Source organism: Lucilia cuprina, chromosome 2 (genome assembly GCF_022045245.1).
Source record: "Lucilia cuprina isolate Lc7/37 chromosome 2, ASM2204524v1, whole genome shotgun sequence".
Taxonomy (NCBI): Eukaryota; Metazoa; Arthropoda; class Insecta; order Diptera; family Calliphoridae; genus Lucilia; species Lucilia cuprina.
Genome location: NC_060950.1, coordinates 69,727,199 through 69,743,718, shown reverse-complemented (window position 1 = coordinate 69,743,718; position 16,520 = coordinate 69,727,199). Strand labels below are relative to the sequence as shown.

The 16,520-nt window shown below is 27.9% G+C and overlaps 2 protein-coding genes across 2 annotated transcripts; both read left to right on the top strand.

The window, feature by feature from the left end:
- The first annotated feature begins 579 nt into the window (after positions 1–579).
- LOC111679657 (transcription factor glial cells missing 2) lies at positions 580–8,632 on the top strand. The gene is made up of 3 exons (XM_023441247.2): positions 580–733; positions 6,418–7,163; positions 7,233–8,632. Exons 1-3 carry the CDS (start codon positions 723–725, stop codon positions 8,513–8,515), a joined length of 2,040 nt encoding a protein of 679 aa, XP_023297015.2. The 5' UTR covers positions 580–722; the 3' UTR covers positions 8,516–8,632.
- A 1,300-nt stretch (positions 8,633–9,932) lies between these two features.
- Positions 9,933–16,520, top strand: LOC111679647 (thioredoxin-2). Its single transcript, XM_023441232.2, has 3 exons — positions 9,933–10,091; positions 15,612–15,758; positions 15,832–16,520. The coding sequence occupies exons 1-3, from the start codon at positions 10,068–10,070 to the stop codon at positions 15,979–15,981; spliced, it is 321 nt and encodes a 106-aa protein (XP_023297000.1). The 5' UTR covers positions 9,933–10,067; the 3' UTR covers positions 15,982–16,520.

Here is a 16,520-nt window from a genome sequence, read left to right as displayed (position 1 = left end):
CTAAGTTTATGCGGGTGGCTGGTTATATGGCAAAAATTTGTTGAGTATTTGTACTCCTTCTGGTTTATTTGTTTTATTATTTTTTTGTTTTATGGTCTTTAGTATTATTCTTTTTTTGTTTAGTTTTAGTTTTTTTGTATTCTTGTTGTTTTCATTGTTTTGTAGGTGGAGTCTCCTATTGTTTTAGTTCGTTCAGCTTGTTTTCTTTCATTTTACTCCAAAAGTAACCGTTAAGTGTATGGGATTTACGTATTAGTATCACAAAAGCTGTTTTGGTTTTAACCCGTGCAACGGATTATTATTTAGTAACGCCACATAATAATTATAAACAATTTAAACAATTAACTATTTATATATAAAAAACAAAAATAATACAAAATAATTTGTATCAAATTTGAAAGAAAAACATCATTTTAAAGAAAATCTTTATTAATAAGAGTTTTATAAGAGAATTAAAAGATGGCTATTCGTTAACTTTGAAGTTTTGTGTGTGTGTATGTGACATTTAAAAATTTTTAAAATTATTGTAAATAATTAAAGAAAAATATATTCAAGATAAGAGCATTATAAAAATCTAAAGAAAAATAATTAAATCTCTATTAAAAAATTAAAACATTAAAATTTAAAAATTTTACTAAAAAAACCGAAATAAAACTAATTTCTTAAAAGTTTTATGCAACAAATTTAATGGATTTGAAGGCGTTGCTGTGATTAACAGAAATATGGTTATATTGTAAGTTTATTTTATTTAAAAAAACATTTTAAAGTTAAAAACATTGAAAACATTTTGGATTTAAAAGAAAACTCATCAGAAAATAGTCTTTGGTATTGTAGGAAGCCTTCCCGACGGATCTTTTCTTTCTATGAGACTTTGTCTAAAGTGAATACCTTAATTGACTTTTAATCCCGAACTAGGATCTTATTTCAATCTACTTAGTTTTAAATTCAAGTTTTCATTAAAACTCAAAATTTTTTGCCAAATTGTTCAACAAAATTCAATATTTTCACTTAAAATCATGATTTTACTTTTCGATTCTTTCACTGGAAAATCTAGTTTTCACAAATATGTAAAATTCACTTGAACTTTGTATATTGACTAAAATTTTGAATTTTCACTAAATTGTGATTCTCTAGCAAAATTTTGTTTTTTTCATCAAAATAACAAATTTTCACTAAAAATTTGGATTTTCTGTATTTTGACTTAAATTTCGAATTTTCGCTAAAATAATAAGATTTTTTTACTAAATTGCGATTCTCTAGCAAAATTTTGATTTTCATCAAAATAACAAATTTTCACAAAAAATTATTTTTTCATAAAAATTTGGATTTTTTCACTAGAAAATTTACAAAAATGTAAATTTTTTAAAAACTGTGGATTTTAAATAAACGATTTTTGCAAAAAGTTTGTATTTTGACTAAAATTTCGAAATTTCACTAAAATAATAAGATTTTTTACTAAATTGCAAATTTACAAAAACTTTGGTTTTTGACTGAAATTTCGAATTATCATTAAAATAATAAGATTTTTTACTAAATTACGATTCTTTAATTCCACGATTCTTCGATTTCCACCAAAATCTAAAATTTTCATTAAAAAATCACTAAAATCTCAATTTTTCACTTAAATTTAAAAATGAAATTTTTCACTAAAAACGATTTTTCACTCAAAATGCTATTCTTTATCAAAATTGTAATATTTCACAAAAAAATTTATATTTTACAAAAAAAAAACAAATTTTAATAAATTTTTAAAAATATTTTATATTTTCTAAATTAAAGTTCGATTTTTTACTAAATTATTAAAAAACTAAATGGAATCTCGATTTTTTCAGTATAAATTACATTTTGAAATATAAAATATGTAAAATTTTTAACTAAATTCTTGAATTTTCTCAAAAATTTTAATTTTCAGTAAATTTAAATTTATACAATTTTTTTTCAAACAATTTTTTAGCAGATATGCGACTTTTGCGATAAAAATTTCGATTTTTCACTAAAAATATGATTTTTCGTCAAAAATATAAAATTTCAGAATTTTTAAATTAAAATTCTAGTTTTTACTAAACATTTAGGGGATTTATGGGTAAAATTGGATTTTTTTTCTAGTTCAGAAATTTATGAATCCCTCTGAAGTGGAAGGACAATAGTTTGCTTAGAGGTCTTCCTTCTTCTATTTCTTCTCTACAAATATTGGAAACGAGAAATTCTCTGAGGAATGAGGTTATAAATATGTGAGTAGACGAATGGGAGGTTAGAAATATGTAGAAGTTACTAAGTAAATGTTCTGCAATATTAAACTATTTTAATAATCTGTATAGACCGTATAGAATAAAGAAATTCTGTTAAAAAAGCATCCTAGATATGAAGTACTCTCACGAATAACTGCAATTTATAAAGAATAGAGTCAACATGGGTATACACAGGTTAATAGGTTTGGTACTACTTTTGCGTTAACAGTAGCCTTTTTGTTTTATATTCTGTTAAAAATGTTTAACATTTTGCATTTTGTCTTACTATAAAAACTTTACAACACAAAATAGAAATCCAAAGTCCAAATTTCGAATTTTCTTCTTTCAAACAATTTAATCAAAACATTCACAAACACCTACAATCCAATAAATCTCTTAATAATAAAAAACCATAATAGAAACTTAAAATATCTAGACCACACGCACGCATTTAAAAAACAGTTAAAAGAAGAGATTTTCCAAAACACCAACAACAACAACAAACAAATAAACAAGAACTATTAACTCTATCGGACAAGAGAACAAAACAAAAATAACCATAATAAAAACACGAAAACATAATTTACTCATTGATAACAAACATTATAATGATGTCAAAACAAACCAAAACACAGCAACAACAACAACAATAACAAAACAATAAAGTTGTAGTATCTCTAATACCTTGTTGTCAAAATTAAAAATAAAAGAAAAAGGCCCAAAGGTTAAGAAGACAACACAAGACAACAAAAAGAAAGGACCGAAGTGTAAGAAAACAATAGATGGATGTTGGTTGATGATGATGATGATTATGATCATCTTGTAGGTGACAAACTTATTATGTTCAATGTTTAAAAGATCATCGAAACGACTAAACTATATGACACACTATCAGTAAACAAAAATAACAACAACAGCTACAATACTAAATGTGAGAAAAAAACAAATGTACAACAACAAGAATGTAACCAACAACATTATAATGTTTTAAAAACAACTAAAAGAAGAAGAAAGAAAGCCTTATTTAAGAAAGATTTGTGTTTTTTTATAAAGATTAAAACATTGACAAAATAGAAACATTAATTAAATACTAAACAACAAAAACAACACGATGGGATTATAAAATAAACAAAAGATTTTAACGCCACCAAAAGAAGGCTAAACGTATTTAAACAATAATAATAATAATCACCGTGAGTGAGCCCGTGAGTCAAAAACCACACACTCGTTTTTTAAAGGGATTCTCTTAAGTACTCTTACAAATGTAACCGTTAAGTGTTATTAAAAGTTAAAGAGATGCCAGACTATGACTTATAGAAATTTGAGATTTTTTGACGCATAGATGTAATGTACAAGGAATAGGCTCAAAAAAAATTGAATAGATTATGTAGCTAAAGTGTTCGACTAGTACAATACATAGTTAGATACGCTAAACGAAAAAGTTGAAATTAGTTTAAAGATCTTTAGCTCTTTGGTATTCTCTGTGGTATGACTGCAATTTTAAGGGAATGAAATCATTGTAGAAAAATTAAAGTTAATCGAAGTTCTAAAGAAAGTTGTCTGATATTAGAATCAATAGTATAACTCTTGAAGAAAGTGCTTTAAAACGTGAAATTCTCACAACAGAGCACACTATATGTAAATTTAAATAAAAATTAGAATTGTCTTAGGAATGACTTGAGTTTACAGGGGAAAGTATAGATATAGGTGAAAAACCGTTAATAGTATTTGTAAGCAACATGGTGAGCAAATTATGGTTCATAATTAGATCCATTAACAGATCGTTTTAAAGCTTGTTATTGAGATTTTAAACAATTTCGCTAACTCTTGAGGGATGTTTCCAATTCCTAGAAAATAGAACCAACAATGGTGGTAAAAAGTTAGAAGGATCTATACAGATATTGGACTACTATTATGAACTAGCGTTATAACTCTATATATATAAGAAATTTGCGAATTTGGGTTTCTCTAAGGGATGATATAAATTTACTCGGGATAGGAGCAATGAAGGTGGAAAAAACTTTTTAAAACTTGTATGCTACATAATGAGTTATTATATTACATAATTCGATCCGCTTACAGATCAAGTTAAAGTTAGTTACTGAGATTTTTGCCAATTTCGGTAACTCTTGAGGAATAAGTCGAATTCCTTGGAAATGAGGACAACAAGTGTGATCAAATGTTATTAAGATTTGAACAGAAATTGAACTACTATTATGAACTACTTATAATTAAAATTTCTAAAAGAGCGAATTAGAGCGCTTCTTCTATTCTTCTTCCCAAAATTTCCGATTTTGGGTTTCTCTATGGGATGATATCAATTTACTGGGGAAAGAATCACTGCAGTTGCAAACAAGTTTATAGAATTTGTATGCAACATGGTCTGCTATTATAATACATTATCTGATCCGCTTACATCTCAAGTTAAAGCTAGTTACTGAGATTTTTCTCGATTTCGGTAACTCTTGAGGGATGACTCGAATTCATAGAAAATGGAGCAAATAAGGGTGATCAAATGTTATTAAGATTTGAACAGAAATTGGACTGCTGTTATGAACTATAGTTAAAACCTTTAAAGAGCAAGTTGTAGCGCTTTCTCTAAGGGATGATATCAATTTACTGAGGAAATAATCACTGCAGATGCAAACAAGTTTATAGAATTTGTAAGCAAACATGTCTAGCTATTGTGTCCATAATTAGATCCGCTAAAAGATCGAGTTAAAGTTAGCTATTGATAATGTTTACCACCATCGATAATCTCTGAGCGATAATCGATAATCTCAATGTACCAAGAATAAAGCCTACAAAAAATACTTAGCTATTACAAACTACAGTCAGATTCTCTAAGAAATCGCGATGGAACGAATAGTTCTGCAAACAAAGCAGGATCAAATTTGTGCAGGGATTCTTTGGGACATGAACTCAGTTTACTGGGTAGAGGATTATTTGAAGAGGGAAAAGTCAATGGGATTTGTCGATAAATTTGCCTACTGTTAAATAGCTAGATATGTAACACTGTAGAAGCAATCAATCTGGTAACCTTGTTAGCCTTTAAACATGTTAGAATAATCTCCTACAAAACTCTGGTCTATTTGAAAAAAAAGCTGAGAAAATTGGTGTTAAATCACAACTTTTTTATTATAGTTATTAATGCTCAGATGTATTTATATGTAGACCACACTAAGACTCAAATATTCATGTGGTCCTATAAAAAAAACAACAACAATAACAACAAAACAATAACCTGCTGACTTCCAAGTATCAATAATAATATAAATTTTATGGATTTTTGTTTTTCTTTTTTTCTTTTTTCTAAACAATTTTAAAAAGTTTCAAATTGATTATTTAGGTGTGTTATTAGTAAGATATCATGGGGTTTTTCTTTAAAATCAAATCACTTTCATTAGTGGTAAAATCACAGTTTTTGTTAGGGAAATCAATATTATTTGTTTGGAAACGTTTAGTGTTCTGGTGGGGATAGTTTTAATTGAAATCGAAACATCAAGTTGGGGATTAAGTGAGTTTTATTGCCAATTATAATGAGGGAAACAATAGCAATTATAGGTAAATAGGGCGCCTAAATAGTGTGCCAGTGACAAATATAAATCTTGACTTTAAAACAAAATTAAATCATAAATAGAAGAGTTTAAGTTTGAACAATTTTGAGAAACTAGTTTGTTTTAAGTTTTAAAAAAATATTAGTAATTCAAGCTTTAAGTTGTTATTGGATATTTTAGACTTAAAATTTAGAATAAATATTATTGAAAATTTTAAATTTTGAATACTTTTTTTAAACAAAATTCGACACTTATTATTATGACTGTAATAAATGTTTAACTAAAACAGTTTTAAGAAAATTATTAAAGTTTATTTTCGTTTTAAGGTTTAAAGTAGGAAATTAAACCGGAAATTAGAATTCAAAAATAGTTTAATATAAAAAAAATATTGAATTTCAGAAATTTAGAAAAAGGTATTTAAAAGGTAACTGTAGATTTTATTAGCAATTAAGAGAAAAATTAAAACTTTTTTTCAAAACATAACTTTAAAAAGAATACAATTCTAAGAAGGTGAGCTGATTTTAATGAACAAAATTGTAAAAATGAAAAAATAATGAATATTTCATAGTATTTATGACATTTGAAAAAAGAGTTTGAAAATAATTTTTATAGAATAAAATTCTTTATTACAGAAATGCCTACTGCTTCAATACCCGCAAACAGCAGCAATTGAATATGAACCATAGATCGAAAAGGGACTGGGATATCAATGATGCTGTAGTGCCGCAAGTAAATGAATCGGATTTCGATGAATTTAATGAATGGACCGACGGTCATGTACGTCTTATTTATCCCCTGCATAATGAGGAGGCCAAAAAACATATATCCGGTTGGGCCATGCGCAATACCAACAATCATAATGTGAATATTTTAAAGAAAAGTTGTTTAGGTGTTTTGGTTTGCTCACAAAACTGCACTCTCTCGAATGGCAATAGAATCAATTTAAGACCGGCAATATGTGATAAAGCTAGAAGAAAGCAGGAAGGCAAAGCCTGTCCCAATAAGACCTGTAGAGGTGGGCGTTTGGAAATCAAACCCTGTCGTGGTCATTGTGGTTATCCTGTTACACACTTTTGGCGGCATTCGAATAATGCCATATTCTTTCAAGCCAAAGGTGTACACGATCATCCTAAGCCGGAACCTAAGAATTCTAGTGTTTCGAAGAGAGCATTTGGTAGGGTATCCTTGGTAAGCAGAAACTCCTCAGCAGCTACCAGTAGAGGGACAGGTAAAAAGTCGTCTCTAACTAATAACTTGAGTACCAGTTTGAGGCAAATGAAAAGTCACAGCTCTTTTCTAAATAAAGTATTAAAACGCTCTACTAAAACCACAAATGCCATGACTCATACAGCAGCCCTGGAGATATACCAATTTAATAGTAAGTTTCCTTCATCTATAGCCTTCTAAAATATTTGTTATTAAATATTTCCTTTTTATTTTTCTTTAGATTGCAACAAATGTACCACCCGATCACAATGCACCTGTGTTATAGAACCATTAAATAATACATCAAATCTAAACTATACCAATCCCCTGCATCATTATGAATCACTAACTGCCTCGGTACCTCATCAAAACTATACACATACGCATAATATTTACCAGAGCAGCAATGATAATTCCAACACCAAATGTGAACCCACAGCCCTATTAACCGTTAATCATCAGCATATCACCTATAATTATCCCATATATCATCATACTTCTGCGGGGGTCTTGAATAACCCTACAGCAGCTATAGCATCTTCTCCTAAAACTGCAGCAGATCAGCCGTTACATTCCTGCAACACTTCTCCCTCCTCTGCTGTAAATGGTGTTTCACATTATGCCAACGAAACTCTGGAATCGGCTAAAATGTCCTATCATCATTATCACACCTCAGCGGCTTCTGGTTATGGCTCGGAATCTTCTTTGTGTTACAATAATAACTGTGATGGCATCTCAAACTTTAATACAAACTTAACAACAAACTATGATTATGATTTACACCCGCCACCACCAGCAGCAACAGCAGCAGTCTCCCTAAGTTCCCGACACTTAAGCACACATAATTCTAGCCTAGAGCTGCAGGCCCAAGAGCTAAAGCAACCGTATCCTAGCCATACAACTGAAACGTCAGAATTCATTAATTATGCAGATTTAAAATACTCCCCCAGACAGCCCGCCTCAGCTGCCGCTGTTCCCGAAGTGCTTAATAATGAACCAGAATTCATTAATTATTCGGAGCTAAAACATTATCCTCATATCATGGAGTCTTCACAGGCAACAGTAGAAACTAAACCCTCCAAAATAAACACAAATGAGGCACCTTCCCACTCTTACCAGCACTCGAATAACAGATTAGCTGAAAACACCAGCCACAGCTACGACAACTGTTATTACTCCAGCGCAACACGTACTAAACAGGAAAAAACTAAAGAAAAATATCTAATGGACACCAACTCCCATAATCCCAGCACAACAAACAGTTACGATTACGATTATAATCCTTCCACTAACAATTATTTTCCCATAACTTCTGGCCACCATGGTAATAGTACCAGTTATCCCACACTAAATAACTACTATGATACGGGACCCTCAAACGCAACACAGGCCCATTCCACCGCGCTTTATGACTACAATGGTTCGCCTTCATCTTCGTATGCATTGTCGTATGGTTATGATCAAATGAATACACGCGGTACTAGTTTAATGGCCGGTCCACCCTGTCACACTTATGCTCATTAGTTTTAAGGCAACGATCGTAAAGAATTTTATTCTACTTAATATTTAAGAAATATTTTTTGTCGTTTCTTCTTTTTTTTGTTGGCATTAAATGTAAAATTGGGAAAAAATAAAAAAATATATATTAATGATAAAAAGTTTCGAAAAAAATGTGATTTCTTTAAAGATTTAATTTTTCAATTATTATTATTTCATTTCTTCAAATTCCCAATACATAATTTATATAAAGAAAACATTATTCTGGCAACACTGTACTTTCACTATACACCTTCAAATTGCTTTGCAAATTCAGATAGTTTCCAAAAATTGCTGCGGCCTAGCTGACATGGCTGCGCAAAACAATTTTTCTGGCAACACTAAACACAGCAAATAAGCAAAAAGCAATAGTATGTTACACTGCGCCATCTATGTTTCATTCACAAATCAAATATACGCTTATCGAAGACACTTTTTATTAGCTTAATTTTACACTGACTACCAGATGATGTTTTTTCTATGGGGAACTTTGGGAATTTCAATATTAAAATGGGGATATTTTGACGCTCTACAAATTGTTTACTGTTATTTTACTATTAAATTTAAACTTAATTTTTATCAGAAAAATTTGCTAAATTATTCAATTAATTACAGACATGTTAAAAAAAAATTTGATAAGCTATTAAATTAAACACAGACATGTCAAAGCGGTTAAGTGTAACGAAAATAAACAAATATTTATTAATTTATTTTATTAACAACGAAATGCATTAACCCATAATTTTAAAAATTTTTTAGGTTACTTATATTATCTTTTAGGGTTCTATAGTTGAAACGAAAAGTCGACTTTTTGCATTTTATGAAAAGTCGACTTTTCGACTTTCTTTTTGCATTTAAAAGTCGATTTTTCGACTTTTTCCAACTTTTCGACTTTTTGACTTTTCGACTTTTTCCGACTATTTTCGACTTTTTCCGTTTTTTTCGACTTCTTTCGACTTACCGACTTTTCGACTTTTTTCAACTTTTTCCGACTTTTCGATTTTTTTTTCGACTTTTTGACTTTTCGACTTTTATTTACAAAGTCGACTTTTCAACTTTTTTTCATATACGATAGTCGAGTTATCGACTTTTTTGGAACAAAATAGTCGACTTCGACTTTTTTCGACTAAAAGTCGATTGTTCGATTATTCGAGAGTCGATTTATAGAACCCTATTATCTTCTAGCCAAATTATAACCTTAAACTTAACAAATTTTTTTATCTTTTAAAATACAACATTATAGTATCATTAACTACAACCCTGTTATTTAGTACGTCAAGTTTATTTTACGCCTCTCTATACTCTTTTCTTTATTATCTCTTCTATGTACGATTTTCACTTTTCCTCCTCTCTTTCGCTATTTGTACAAATGTCATTAGCGTGTGTTTCTTTTTTCTGTATCTTTCTTTACTTTTTAGGAATATTATTAAATAGCGGCATTAGTTAAATACAAGTTAAATCGTGTGGTTGTCGCAAATACTCCGCTCGGTTCAAGTAAATATTTTCTGTAAAGCATTTAAATTCCATCAACAAAAACAACATGGTTTACGCTGTCAAGAGCAAGGTATGTAGCGAAATAAAAACAACAACTCGTAACAGGCAATTTAAATACACTAGAGAAAAAAAAAACTGGGAATTTGTGAAATTGTTAAATTAATGTATGTGAAAAAAATCTACGCTCTAAGTTGGCAAGTGTAAAAATTAGAAAAAAAAAATATAAAGAATGACGTGTTTTCTATAAAAATTACCCTTTTTACTTTAAGTTTGACATGTTTTTTATGCCTTAAAAATGGGGACATGTGGGAAAATATAAGAAAAAAATGACAGACGTACGATGTGCTGTAGTTAAGTAATCAATGTGTCGGTCTTTTGATGGCTGCTCATAGCAAAGCTTTATCATTTTTGTTTTATGTGTATAGTGTGTCCAAATTTTTATTTGATTATTATAGCTTTGTTAAAACAATTAATTTTAATAATATTTGTAATTTGCCTGCCAATATCACAAGAGTTTTTGCGGTAGTAGTCTCTGCCGCTGCAAACACACCGCATGATATCATCTTTATATAGAAAAGAGAAATACTTTTTTTCACAAACAAATTTTATCAATTTGTTTGTTAACAATTGTTGTTGTGGTTAAAATTTTTACTTGTTTATCCAAATATTCCATTCAGTTAATTCTTAATCATAGAAAAATCTTTAATAAATTCTTTAATTTAATAACTTAATAATTAACAAAGTATTTTGCTTAATGTTCATTAGAGTTTATTAATGCAAAGGGAAAGATAGACAGAGAGCATGAATTGACAAAAAACTAGTTATGGGGGAAGAAGAAGAGTTAGAGATTAGTTGTTTTGGTAACAGGGTGAGTCATAGATATACAAAACAAAAAGAAATGAAACGTTAGTTTTGTAAAATTTTAAGTTTTAAAGGATTTTTGAGAGAAGAATAGAAATTTTCTTTAATAAAATTATAAAAAAACTATAATTAATTTAGGAATTGTGATAATTAATACTTTAAATTTGTTTTTTAAAAAGGAAATTGTTAAAAATTTTGAGATTTTTTATTACTTTTACTTTTTGAAAATAGTTTTTTTATCTATAAACAAAAATAAGTATTTGTTACTTAAGATTACATAATACTCATGTAGGTTATTATTAATAATGTATATTAAGTTTTCTATGGCAACATAGTTGTATTGAATTGTATTGAATTTTAATAACATTTGATATGTTTTGTTTGGCGGTCATTTCAAGGCGTCAATGAATGCAATTCAAATTCAGATCTAGTAAAATTTTAGTTCAGATCAAGTTTGGATCAAATTAAGTTCTAGTTCAGATCTAGTTCCTTTATAGTTTAGTTCTATTTCAGTTCAGTTCCTAGTTCACTCATATTTATAACAAATTCAACTAAAAAGAGTGTAAACTTCTCGCGCTGCTTTGATAACTTTCATATATGATAATCGGCGATTTGAAAATGTTTGCTTTCACTCTATATCTCTAATGATTTCAAGGTTCTAATGTGGTTATTTGTGTGTTATTTGTATAATATATGTATAAATGTGGTACAATTTGTCTAGAATTTACTTTTTTTTTGTCAATAGTGGTTTACTAACCTCAATTACAGATAATAATTATGCACAAATTTGATAAGAACAAAACAATCTGCTGCTCTCTTACTATATAAACACTGTACAAAATACTAGCATTTTTAATAAAATACTAAACTTTTGATAACAATATCAATTTTAGATCGTCACCTAAAATGCAGAAAAAAAATTAAAATCGACTTTTGGATTGAAAATGGTTGCAAATTTTCAGAAATCTTTTAACAAATAATAGACAATGTCTGACGTTATAGTAATATTCAAAAATGTTATTATGCCCTTTTGCATTTAAGGTGACGCTATACAAATAAAAATAGAATTTTTTTTAATAAAAAGAAACAAATATCAAAGAATTATAAAAATTTAATTAGAACATAATAAACTATTGGTTTTTAAAAAGTTTACAAAGTTCCGCAGAAATAGGTTTTAATAAACGTATTCAAAGAATTTTACTTTTTCCCATGACTATTAAATGTAAAAAGTTTTTTTTTATAATTACAATTGTGGCAAGTTCAAAGAAATTAAGTGCGAGAATAAAATTAACTTATATTAGCTCATAATTTTAAAATAAAAACTGTCAAATCACTTTTATATTTTAATTACCTTTATGATTTTAATTTAACAAAGGTTTATAAAACAAAATGTGCAGGCAAATTTTTCTTATTATTAACATCAAATAACAAACTTTAAAATTCTTGTAAATGTTTCTACAATTTAAAATTTTTTTATAATATTTTCTACATTAGTCATTTTATATTAATTCGAATTGAATTGTTTCTTAACTGCATGATCAGTAATTTGTTATTAACTTTTTTTAAATTAAACCTGGTATAATTTGTAATCTATGACTCATGTAAAAGTTTAAGAAAAATATAGCTAACATTTTTTTAATGATTTATTTATACATAATAATGAAGCAATCATTGTTTTTAGAAATAAATATGCAATCATCATTCAAAAGTTTAAACAAAAATTTAGAAAATAAAATTAAACAAAGAAATATCTACAAAAAAAAAAGAAATTCTATTAAAAAACAATAAATATATATATAAATATGCAAATATTTATACAAAAATGCCATAATTAAAACAAAAGCAATATGTTATTGCTTAAACAAATTGAAAATATATTATGATATTTTTATTGCCAATTTTTAAATTATTAAATTTAATTGAATCAAAAGTTTATATTTTAGTTCTGCTCGAGTTTAGTTCTAGTTTTTTTTGTTTTATTTTTGTTTTTGTTCTGTTCTATATTAGTTCTTTTGTAGTTTTCGTTTCTGTACTAGATCTTCTGTAGTTCTAGTTTTGTTCTAGCTCTGCCCTAATTCTTTTCTAGTCTTGTTCTAGTTCAGTTCAAGTTCATGTTTAATTCTAGTTCTGTTCCCTTTCTGTTCTAGTTCCGTTCATATTCTGTTCTAGTTCAGTTCTTATTCTGTTCAAGTTCTGTTCTAATTCAGTTATTGTTTAGTTCTAATTCTGTTCAAGTTTTCTTCTAGTTCAGTTATTGTTTAGTTCTATTCAGTTCTAGTTTAGTTCTGTTCTAGTTCTAGTTCTGTTCTAATTCAGTTCTAGTTCAGTTCTAAGTAGTTTAGTTCTGTTCTAGTTCTATTCTACTTCTGTTCTAGTTCTGTTCTAATTCTGTTCTGGTTCTGTTCTAGTTCTGTTCTATTCTAATTCTGTTCTATTTCTGTTATTATTCTGTTCTAGTTCAGTTCTAATTCTGTTCAAGTTCTGTTCTAATTCAGTTATTGTTTAATTCTATTCATTTCTAGCTCTGGTTTAGTTCTGTTCTATTCTAATTCTGTTCTAGTTCTATTCTAGTTCTGTTCTAGTTCTGTTATAATTCTGTTTTAGTTATATTCTAACACTGTTCTAATTCTGTTCTTTTTTCGGTTATAGTTCTGCTCTACTTCTGTTCTATGTCTGTTATAATTCTTTTCTAGTTCTGTTCTAAATCAGTTTTAGTTCAGTTCTAGTTTAATTCAGTTCTAGTTCAATTCTAGTTCAGTTCTACTTAAGTTTTAGTTCAGTTCTGGTTCAGTTCTAGTTCAGTTCTAGTTCAGTTCTAGTTCAGTTCTAGTTCAGTTCTAGTTCAGTTCTAGTTCAGTTCTAGTTAAGTTCTAGTTCAGTTCTAGTTCAGTTCTAGTTCAGTTCTAGTTCAGTTCTAGTTCAGTTCTAGTTCAGTTCTAGTTCAGTTCTAGTTCAGTTCTAGTTCAGTTCTAGTTCAGTTCTAGTTCAATTCTAGTTCAGTTCTAGATCAGTTCTAGTTCAGTTCTAGTGCTGTTCTAGTTCAGTTCTAGTTCAGTTCTAGTTCAGTTCTAATTCAGTTCTAGTTTATTTCTAGTTCAGGACTACTTCAGTTATAGTTCAGTTCTAATTCAGTTCTATTTCGTTTCTAATTCAGATCAAGTTGATTTATGTTTCAGTTTTAGTCCAGTTCTAGTTTTGATCTAATACAGATTTAGTTCTATTTCAGTTCAAGTATATATCTAATTGTCTACAATAATAATTTGTTTACTCTTCTTCTTCTTCTTTAATCAAACTAACCCATTTATAAAACCAAATATTACCAACAATTTGACACACATTTTCATGATACCATAAAGTGGTTCTGATATCTAGACTATTATTAAAATTACCATGTAAGGAACGCTAACAATTAGCCTTAATGTTTTAGCATATACTACATACATATACATATGTACATAGGTATGTTAATATATATAGCATGACATTCACTTATTATTTACACTAATTTTAATTTTTATGGCATAGAAAAACTAAAAAAAACCCCGCTATGTTCTTTAGCAAGCATACATGATTAAAGATAAAAATTAGCCATTATTAAAAAATAAACCAACACTGTTATTAAACAACCCAACTACTCAAAAACAAAATTCTAAAGCCACCTAAAGGGGTTTGTTTTTTTTTACCCCAAAGTCAAATATTTATATAAAACCAACCAACCAACCCATCATCACACCATCTAACTAACCATATTGTTATTAGGATTATTTTTTTTTTTTTTTTGGATTGGACTGATAAGGAAAAAAGTGTGTTATTTACCAAATGACAACAACTCTTTTTATATATATATATATATTAGTTATTTACTATTATTTATTTATTTTTACATTGGTGTCTTTTTCTTTTTGTCTTTCAAACTAAAATATACCTTTTCAGCATAAAAAAGCAGATTAAATTTTATAACTTATTCTCCAAGGGGGAGGGAGGGTGTCATAAATGTATGCGTTTGGGTTTAGGTTGCATGTTATTCTTATTAGAATTGCAGACATTTTAAGTAAATTCTCTAAAGAGTTTTAATAAAACTTTAGAAGATTAATTTGTCAGGATAATGTTATAAAATATTAAAATATTAAAAAAATTGTAAGTAACTACATTTTAAACTACCGGTAGCCAATAAAAGTAACAGTTGAATCTAGTGTATAAATTTCAAATAGTTTATTCTAAAAATTCTAATGTAATATTCCGTATAGTGTTAGAAAGTGAGTAATCTGATACTTCAAGGTCATTTAAGTAAACAAAATGAAAAATTAATCTTATATTACCTCCTTACCTACCTCCCCCCCTTTCCTTGACCCAGTTAGTGCTTTGCAAATATTGTCTTGTTATAGGTGTTACCGACCAAAAGTTATTAATATTTCTATAACCAAATGTTTTGCAATAATCAATAATTTTATTTATGACTCACGACACGTCAGTAACTAACAAAGGCAACAAATTGCATACTAAAATTATATGTAGTTAAGACATTATTCAAGTGAACTTAAGAAAAAAAAAACAAGTCATGCTTATAAACTTTAATAGAAAAAAATTGTTTATTACATCTATTATAAACTAATAAAAAGCAAATAATTTAATTATAACAAAACACTCAATTAAGTTAAATAACTTGTTCTATTATTATTATTATTATTAGTTTTAACAAATAAATTCTCTTTGTCTCTTCTACTTACAGTCCGATTTCGATCAACAACTCGAAAATGCTGGTGAAAAATTGGTGGTAGTTGATTTCTTTGCCACCTGGTGTGGTCCCTGCAAAATGATTGCCCCCAAATTGGAAGAACTCTCCAAGGAATATGTTGACAAAGTAGTCATTATCAAGGTTAGTTTTGAAAACAAATAATTTGAAATTTTTAGTTAAAAACTTTTTTTTAATATTTTTTGTTTTATTTTAGGTTGATGTTGATGAATGTGAAGATATTGCCATGGAATACAACATCTCCAGCATGCCTACATTCATTTTCATCAAGAACAAGCAAAAGGTTGAAGAATTTGCCGGTGCCAACGCCGAAAGATTGGTCAACACAATCACAAAATTGGTTTAAATTTAAATTTTATAAATTTATAATAAAAAAATTGTGCATAATTTAACACTCCTCGTGAGCACACTTTTCAATACCCTACATACATACACTTTTGTTAGTCCAATTCAATATGCATACATATATATAAATATGATTTAAAGTTTTTATTTATAACTTATTTTTTTATAATTTTTCTTATGAAATTTTGTTTACATTTTTTTGTAATTTAATTATTTTTTTTTTAATTCTACACAAAAATTTCGTTTATTATTGTGAAAATAAATCCGTTGTGAAAAAAATGAAACATTCTTAAAATAATAAAAAGAAAAACTAAATAAAAGACATTAATGTTGTTGTAAAATCTGTTATGTGGAATTGCTTTAAATTTAAAAACAAAATTATTACACAGACACCATAGTTAAAAAAAATCTAAAAATTTCAACGAAAATCGCAACATTGTTTAGCATTTGTAGTAGAAAATTTTGTCGTTTAAACCGAATATTTTGTAAAAGAAAAGAAATAAAATAAATGTCTACATTTGTTTAAAATCTGGGTTTTAA